General features: G+C 36.0%; 1 protein-coding gene across 2 annotated transcripts in view; it reads left to right on the forward strand.

The window, feature by feature from the left end:
* The first annotated feature begins 648 nt into the window (after positions 1 to 648).
* The window catches only part of fam135a (family with sequence similarity 135 member A), a 15430-nt gene continuing 6980 nt past the window's right edge, over positions 649 to 9098 (forward strand). Inside the window, exons 1-10 of one of the 2 annotated variants that reach the window (XM_042010440.1) lie at positions 649 to 909; positions 2841 to 2970; positions 4472 to 4551; positions 5271 to 5410; positions 6029 to 6099; positions 6192 to 6365; positions 6553 to 6679; positions 7932 to 8085; positions 8584 to 8661; positions 9054 to 9098. The exon at positions 9054 to 9098 is cut by the window's right edge and continues 5 nt beyond it. In XM_042010440.1, coding sequence (XP_041866374.1) covers positions 2894 to 2970; positions 4472 to 4551; positions 5271 to 5410; positions 6029 to 6099; positions 6192 to 6365; positions 6553 to 6679; positions 7932 to 8085; positions 8584 to 8661; positions 9054 to 9098 — 946 coding nt within the window. In that variant the 5' untranslated portion in view covers positions 649 to 909; positions 2841 to 2893. The remainder of the gene's footprint in view (positions 910 to 2840; positions 2971 to 4471; positions 4552 to 5270; positions 5411 to 6028; positions 6100 to 6191; positions 6366 to 6552; positions 6680 to 7931; positions 8086 to 8583; positions 8662 to 9053) is intronic. The other variant, XM_042010441.1, reaches the window with a different exon arrangement.

A 9098-nucleotide genomic window follows, 5' to 3' on the forward strand; every position in this document is an offset into this window, starting at 1 on the left:
TATATAGCTATTCAATTATACTCTCACTGATTAAATGGTTGTTAATATAACATAAACAACACATTATACTTTAGGCTGTATAGTATGTCAGCATGTTTTTGTAAGGGTAATATTTGAACACTTCTAGATGCCATATAAATTGTATATTGTACTGTATGAGAAATGAATGCCTCTCAGTTTGCAGGATTACTATTATTGGTAATTTGCCAAATAAAACTATACTATTGACATATTTTTTTGTTTGCATTACATTGCGCGGGGGGGGGGGGGGGCTTAAATTGTGCCTTTTGATGGAAAAGAAACAGCACTCTATAGTTTGTGCCAGTGGCCAGTGCTGTTCTGCAAGTGTAATGGGACCAATTGTAAATCCTGCTATACATAAAAAGTTTTGAGAAATAATAATAATAATAATAATAATAATAATAACAACAACAACAACAACAATAACAATAATAATAATAATAATAATAACAACAACAACAACAACAACAATAACAATAACAATAACAATAATAATAATAATAATAATAATAATAATAATTAATGTACTCCAGGTTCCATTTACACGCTAAACTTTGCACTGCGTCAGCTGCGCCTCTGCTCTGTGCAGTTACGCACAGTTAAATGTTCATCAGCGAGCAGCTGGAGCAGTGCCTGCTGTCAGGTCTTCTGATTGAACACAGTTAGCTGGATTTGCCTAGCAAACAGCTCAGCCAAACGGCTACATGGACAGCTGACTTTCTTGTCAGTTTAAGGGCTCTTCTCATATATATTTTTTGCCAGATAACGAAGTGAAGGGGTACGTGAAGAAGTGTTTTCTGTCAGCACCCTTTAGTCAGAAGACAACAAGAGAACTGAAATTGGAGCTAACGCTGGTTAGCGGGCTAATGTTAGCTTGCCAACGCAATGGTGAGTAGTGTTAGCTTTTCTGTGCGGCTAATGTTATCAGTGTCAACCGTACGTCGGGTGGCTAACATTAACTGCCAACCTTAGCAAACAGGCTATCAAGGGAGACTTTTTTGATAGTGTGTTCAAGTATTTTGTATCATTGGTCATTTGTTCCTGAGTACCTGTGGGCGTTTATAAATATATTTTGGTAACCGAAAGGAAATGACACATCTGCAGAGATTGTGTACACTAGTCAGAGACCTGTGTCACAACACTCACTTTAGTAATTGCTTCAAAACCCAATAATACCTAACAGTCTTTTAAAAGAGGGAACAAGGTGCCGATTACCAACCGTCTTGTCAACTCAATTGTCAGGACTTTTTTTCCGGTTCACTTTGCTATAGAAAGGTTGGTGGATTGCAGCCTCTTAAGTGCCAGTTACATTTACTCGTTAGCATCACTAATGAGTTAATATATCACAAAAAAAGTCACAAAATAACGTGACCTATCAGGTGCTGTTTGCTGAAAAGCATTTATTGATACCGCAAAAGGATATTAATTTTGCTTTATGCATTTATTTGGATAGCTCTTTCTAAACGTGGTGGTGCCATTGTATTTGCAAGTTGTATCATGTTGATTTTTGTGATATTGATTTCAGTTTCTCTGATAGTAAAAAATGGAAAACGATTAGCGGGGCACTAATCTTTGAGTATTTGTAGTTGTAGAAACAGCTGAACTAAAACTTAGTGAGTGAATTGTATAGGTTACCTTTCTTTACACATTTCAATGGGTGTGTAACAAATGCAGAAAGCTCATAGCAGCATTTTGCTACTAGTGTATTGACAGCAACATCTCGGCAGACCAGTCAACGCCCTACATCAGCACTTATTGTATTTCAAGGAACAGCTATTATGCAATCAAAAGTCATATCCTAAGTTCTTAACTTGATTTCTTAACCAGATAAACCAGTTGCTTCCATAGCCCAAAAGCTTAATATGGGTCCTCCATAAAGTCATGAAACCATAATGCAACCCCAATGTAAATTGTTCTTATTTATTGACATTGCATTGTAGACTTTTTTGTGTAAACATTTACACAATGCAGCATTGGGTACAGGACTATTTACTTTTGTACCAGATGACATGTCCTTTTTTCCTTGATATTGTTGTAGGTCTTTCAGCTACAAAGTGGATTTAACAGAAGTATATGTCAGATATTTGATGTTATATCTGTATAAATTGATGTTGCATGCTTTGTTAATTTAAGTAAGTCCATGAATTGTGTTTCAAATGTATGGCATGACATGAAAGACGGAGAGGTTATTTCACACTCAGTAAGTTAAATTAACACTTAAAATGAGCGTACATTTATGGATGCAAAGTTGCATCTTAACCTGTTATTCATATGACTATATCAGATATTTTGGTCAAGGTCAAATAGGGGATTTTTGTGTTTAAGTGGTATTCACAGGCATGAAAAAATGTCACGTTGTTTATTCATTTCTTACATGACTAATTTAGGCAGCATCTGTATAATTGTTTTTGCCAGATTTATTTTGCCTCAAATACATCCAAAAATATCAGCATGGCCTTTTCTTTTATTAGGTCTAAATAAATCTTGCACTAAAAGTGTTTGCAATAAATGACATGGATATCTGTGTTTATTTCTGGGGTTATATTGAATTTCAGACCTGTTTTTGGAGTGTTATTAATGGTGTTTACCCTTCCATTGCCATATTCTATAAATGTCTTGGTTGTTAACCAGTTAAACCCAGAGGACATTGTGCTAAATGTCAACCTCATGTTCTAATAATTACTATTTAAAAAAGAAAATAATACCAGCTAACACCAAAGCCTTACAAATTTTTTAACTTAAAATTGTGGCAACATACTATTTGTCTGTTTTTTTTTTTTTTTAAAGAATCCTGGAGCTAATATATTTTGCTGCTGCAGGGATACAGATGTAGCCTAGATGATGTAAGGCACGGCTGCCTGTAGAGACCAAGATGACTGAAGTCCAGGCCACAGTGGAGTTCTCTGTGGAGCTCCACAAGTTCTACAATGTGGACCTGTTCCAAAGAGGGTGAGTCTCTGTCTCAGTGTTTCTACAAAACTTAACATGGCACTTTCTTCTTAACATGACTTGCAGCAGGTGTCAGTTCATTAATCCATTATCAAAAAATGCATTTGACACTGTCACACAACAGGTTTGCCTTGATTTATATTATAAAAGAGATTGATTTTGGTTGTATTCTTTGAAGGGCCTTGAATGACCATCGGATTGTTGTAGAGGGAAACAGACAATCTATGGCATCCTGTACTTGCTCATATGAGCTGATATTTGGTGTGACAGCTCTTAACAACTCTGACTCTAATTTATCAACTAGTTCCTCTTGAAAGCATGCATTGATGTCACTGGTTGTCATTGACTGTCCAAGTTTGCTTTAGACAGGGTTATCAGTAAAGAACCTAGATGAAACTTTAAAATACAGTGAACTGCACCACAGGTATACAGGAGCTATTACTCCACTGACTCACTTGATTTGAATTTGCATCATAACAACTAAACTGCTGCAGGGCATGTAAAATAATAAAGCTGTCTGTGGTTAATAGAAACAGGAAGATATGTGTCTCAGGAAGGGTAATATGTGACACAGTGCACAACATTTGGTCAAAGACAACAAATGGTTTTCCTGTTAATGTTTATAGTAATTGTACTGCAAAGGTTAATTTACTGTGGTACAACAAAACAACATCTGGGATTTTACAGACTGACTACTCTTGGTGCTATGGTGGTTTCAGGAAACCTGTAATATCTTTGTTGATATGGTACAGAAGACAAAGATTACATAAAGTTATGAAAGATGCGTGTTTTAACTGAAGTACTGTATCTATGTGTTGGACGTTTTATCGTTGTTATCATTGTTATCATTAAGTTCATATTGAGTATTTTGTTACTAACTCAGCAGTTAAAGTGGATCATGTCATAATCAGATGGTTGCTGGTTTGATCTCCAGCTTCTCCAGTACACAGTTCATGGTGTCTTTAATTTAAATACTGAACCCACAAATGCCTCCAGTGTGTTCAGTAAGTGTATTTATGAAAAATGTATGTATGTAAATGCATGTAATGTAAGTGCTGTGTAAGCTGGGAATTGACTTAAAATGTAAAATGCTTTGGGTGTTCAATAAGATTTCAAATACTACAGAAATGCAGTCAATGTGCCAGGTTTAACAGAAAACTAAGCAGGAAACATCTGTAATAGTCATAGTCTTTAAAATCCAGAAATTATTTTTACAGCAACAGAGTAATGATACCTTGCTGTGCTTTGATAAAACTCCTGCTCAGCACTTCTGAGTCATCAGTGCTTTGAGAGCTTAGGTTTACTACATGAGTGGCCACAAAAAGAAAGTGCTCATTATTCATTTATGAGAGGTGTACTGTCCTCTTACAAGTAGAGGCACTTCCATCTAACCTGTGTGGTTTCTTTCCCTTTTGCAGACCACCTACTAATGTTTTAGACCAAGCAAATATGCTAGTTTTTATGCTTGTGATTATTTCAAAAGATTTGTACCCTTTTAAAGGTTCTACCAAATGCGTGCCAGTCTTAAGGTGCCCCCTCGAGTTCCACACAAAGTTGAGACCAGTCTACTTCATCCAGGAGGTAAAATACATTTAAAGAAGTATGAGATTATATATATATATATATATATATATACCAAATCTTTTTGAGCTCAAGGTTCATCTGCATTCACATTTTGTATAAAAATGTGAAGTAGTTTAAAAGAAAGGTGCTTCTCGTGTATCTATTTGTCAGTCTCTCTCTCTCTCTCTCTCCCTCTCTCTCTCTCGGGCAAGTTGTCTCACTTTTAATTAATGTGATTGTGAAGTGGTGCCGATTCTTTAGATAAATGTCCATGTTTGGTTCATTTTTTATATGTAAACACTGAAAAAATTGTATTACAGTAAGTTGCTGATTTTGTTTCATGAGGCCACTCTTTACTGTCGGTATATATCTAAGGCTCTATTCTTATACCTCAGCTTCTTAAAAACCTGAATTGCTTCTTTCACACAAAGAAGTCTATTATTTCTTGAAAAGTAGGAGCAAAATAACAGGATCTTTAGGAGAGCATGCTGTCGATGCTTTAATGTTTATTTTCCTTTTTACCACCTCAGTATTTATGCTCAAGTTAGTTAAAAAGACACATTTATTTATTCATCTCATTTAGATGCTGTACAGTTTTATATTATCACTAATTCCTGACATTGCTTATGCAAACTTATTATCTCTCTAGTGGTTCTCAAGCAGTCCCATGACAGGCAGGTTACTGCCAATCATTTGTTATCCTTCATTAAGAGTTAAACATAGTGGTTTTTGTCTAGGCTCTGATCTGGCATTCCCTGCTTCAGTCCAAGATGACGTCATCTGCAGTAAAACTTTCCAAATCCTTTATAAGAACGAAGAGGTTGTGGTCAATGATGTCCTTCTCTTCAAAGTGATGATGCTGCTGGATGAGAAGAAGGTAGGTTTATGAAAGAGGGGTGTTGCCTTTACTGGGGACTAGTCTAATCAAGCTGAAATCAATTGTTTAAGTATTTGTATGCCAGTCCTATATCTTCATTGTGATGGCAGCAGAATATTACCAGCTTTACAGGTTTTCTTCAGTGATTCTCTATTGTTCTTTTTATTCAGCCCAAAAAGTTGTAGAAATAAAGGAATAGGTGTGGAATTGAGCCACAGCTTATAGGACAGTGCTTTGTATTCATAGGTGAACAATGCACTTGCCAAATTACTGAAACGGATTAATGCAGTTATTATTATTTTGAACTAACTCAAAGTAACATAGCTGTTAAGATAACTATCTCCTTTGGAATTGTATTCATCAGCTTGCTGTGTGTTTACAAATGTAGAGCTTCCTCGGTTCTAAAACTATGGTTGAAACTGTTATTTTTTTTTAAAGTAGGTTTCCTTTTGGGACATAGATCATTAGACTAAAAGCCTATAAATATTACAGGACTTTTAGACTTGATGCATAAAAACGTCTTGATAAATATTTGTGGAACTTTCAGACCATCACAACCATTGCTGACATGAAAACCTTGAAGTTTACGGTTCTCACTGTTTTTTCCACCATCCTCAGGTGGAAGAGTCCCTCAATGACATGGATTTTCAGCTCTTATTGGACTTGTATTTCACAGATGGTGATTACACGTAGGTGTTAAAACATTTAAACTGCATTCAGTGTTATATAAATTTTAGAATTACAAATTACTTACATCTCCTGTCTTTTTTAATCTCCTCAGGCCAGAGGATGCAAGCTCTCTACAGAACATCAGTGGCCGCACAGTTCGTCTGCACTTTAGCCTACAGCGAGGCATCCACCAACACATCAATGTCATGTTTGACTATTTCCACCTGTCTGTCATTTCTGTAGCTATCCATGCCTCTCTTGTGGCACTACATCAGCCTCTTATCAGGTCAGACAAGCAGCAGTTTTATTTGCAATGAATATGCAAGCAAAGATGAAGTTGAAATAATTATCGTTAAATAATAAGAAAAAAAAACTTCTGTTTTGAGTTAAATGTGGATTAATATAGCAGGATTACGTGTTGAAGAATTGCTGTTTTGATCACCTGAATTTGTTGTTAACATTCACTTTCCCAGTTTTCCTCGGCCTGTGAAAACCACATGGCTTAACCGAAATGCTCCAGCACAGAGCAAAGACTCGGTCATCCCACCTCTGGAAAATGTGGTGTTTGGCAGCACTTACGTCAAGCAAGTGTCACCAGATGTGAGTGGACCCCTTTTATTTAAAGTACCCAAAGTTTTTTTTTTTCAATTCTTTGTCAATTTTGTCTAAACTGTTTAAGAATAAAGTTTTAAAGATGCCATTTCTTTTAAAAAGTTTACAGGTTCTCCTGAATAGTAAGCTATATCAAATATCAAATGATCAAATATAAGTGACTATCATAAACCAAAAAATATGTTTATTGAAATTCTGGTTGTTTAACAAATGAGGGTCAAATAAGCTTTTAGAAAAACAAAGAAACATGGACGTGACTGTGGACTGAGGTTTAACTATCTCTCGGGTTGAGTTGTGTTACATTCTTTGCATTTGAAGCATGGGGAAAAATATCAAGACTGACAGCTTCACATGTAGAGCTGAAGAAGAGGAAACTAACAGACCACAGTCATGTTTGGTCAAGAGAAAATTAGCTTACATGACACAGAAGGGACAGCTAGAGCTTCCTCTGAGATGCGGTAGCATAACTGTGCCAGTCATTTGTGCAGAAACTCAATGCTCTTCATCACCTCTTGATGTATCATTAATACAGAAGTTGAGAAAAACATGCTTTAGATCACCCTTTTACTTGACTGCAGAGATTTCTTCAAAAACTTATGTGAAAACGCATGCATTAAGATGGTTATTTAGATAAATCTGATTTATAGAGCTGCAGTAATTACTGTAATTGTGCCTTCACCCAATTTTGAATTTATGACTTATGGCAAAAACAAGAAAAATCTTTAACATTTAAGACATGGTAAAATGAGGGTGTACAGAAATTCTGTGGATTAAACACACATTTTAAGTTAAACATTTTTCCTCCTTATACTATAAATCTGTGGGTTAGTTACTGGCTTGATTTCAACATAGAATGCTTTTAACGTCACATGTCCCTTTATCAACCTAAAATCAGAACACTATAACAAATATAACACATTTACTTTAATTTATGATCACTTCCTGTAGCATCGGTCTGGTACACATATTGAATAGTTTCAAGTGAAAATGGGCATAAACCTTATAAATCATGCTTCTGATGGAAAGTGTCCTTATCTTCTGGTAAGCAAAGGCAAACAACTAATGTATTGTTCACATGCCCCAGCTCAGAAGTAATTAACTTTTAATGTAGATCTGTGCCTGCATCATTATTCAGGATTCCTTTTTTTTTTTTTTTTTTTTTTTTTTTTTTTAAAACTCTTTGTGTATACATTTTCTTACTCCTTGTTTATCTATAATGTCTGTTTTTGTGCTTCATTAGGGGAGGACATTCCTGGTGTCTGACCACTGTCTGCAGCATGCCTTCAGTCTGCACCATAACCTTTGCTCCAATCTCCTATTAGCCTACCAGGGCCTATTTGATTACTTCACCTCTATTACCAAGGACCTGCCCTCCTCCCAGCGTATGGAACTAGGTACAGTATGCTACATTATGACTGTTAGTGTGAGGTTACAGCATGTTCTAAACACATAGTTTTTTGCTTTCGTTTTAGCCTGTAAACACAACAAAGAGTTATCTCCTTTAGCATTACCTCCTGTTGTTTTTTTTTTTTCTTTCCAATAACTTGTTTTTTGGGGATTTGTGTTTTTTGTAAATAATGATGTGATCTCATGTCATCTCACTTTCTCCCTATACATTACCATAATGTGCCCTTTAAACAGACAACAGCAAATGGCTTATCTGCTCTAGGAAATTTAATTTAGTTAACTAATCTTAGTTCATAATACTGACAAAGTAATACCTACTCTCAGTAGAGAAATCTTCTAACCAGTCGACCAAAACTAAACACGACTGCCAAGCTGAACTATTGCCAAAGCTAATCCATACTAGTGGGCAGGTATTAACCCAACATACAAGACCAAATAATTAAATAAAAAAAGGTTAAACATGCCTATATGTGCAATCTTACTAGCCAAGCCCAGCATGCAAGTCCTATATGAGAGAGTTCTCAGAAGACCCTATCCCCGAGGTCAAAGGCACGTCTACATAGGTATGTCCCAACCCTCACAGTACCTTAGATCAACTTGCCTTTTTCTCCCTTTTCCTCTTCACTGCAGTTTCCTTCATGAAGAAAACACCACGCCCTCTTTGACCTACTTTCCAAAGAAAACATGTTTAAACTGCTGTCATCCTTATCTTTCACTGCTGCATATACAGTATACTCATCTTCTCTTTCCATCTTTATAACAAAGCCTTGGGCAAAAAGTTTCCTGACACTCTGGTGCATAAAATTTGTTTGCTTTCTCTGGTCATGTCATATAGAAAAATACATGCTGACACCTGTTCTGTGTAACTCAACTTTCTGATGCAGAATGCCTCACAGATTCTGTTAAATGTTTCTGGATATTTAAACAAAAACTTAAAATAACTTTGCCTCCCCAGAACAACTCGACTTAGAAGTCCGCCTAAAGGACCTGTGTGAACAAG

This window comes from Melanotaenia boesemani, chromosome 16, assembly GCF_017639745.1.
Source record: "Melanotaenia boesemani isolate fMelBoe1 chromosome 16, fMelBoe1.pri, whole genome shotgun sequence".
Taxonomy (NCBI): Eukaryota; Metazoa; Chordata; class Actinopteri; order Atheriniformes; family Melanotaeniidae; genus Melanotaenia; species Melanotaenia boesemani.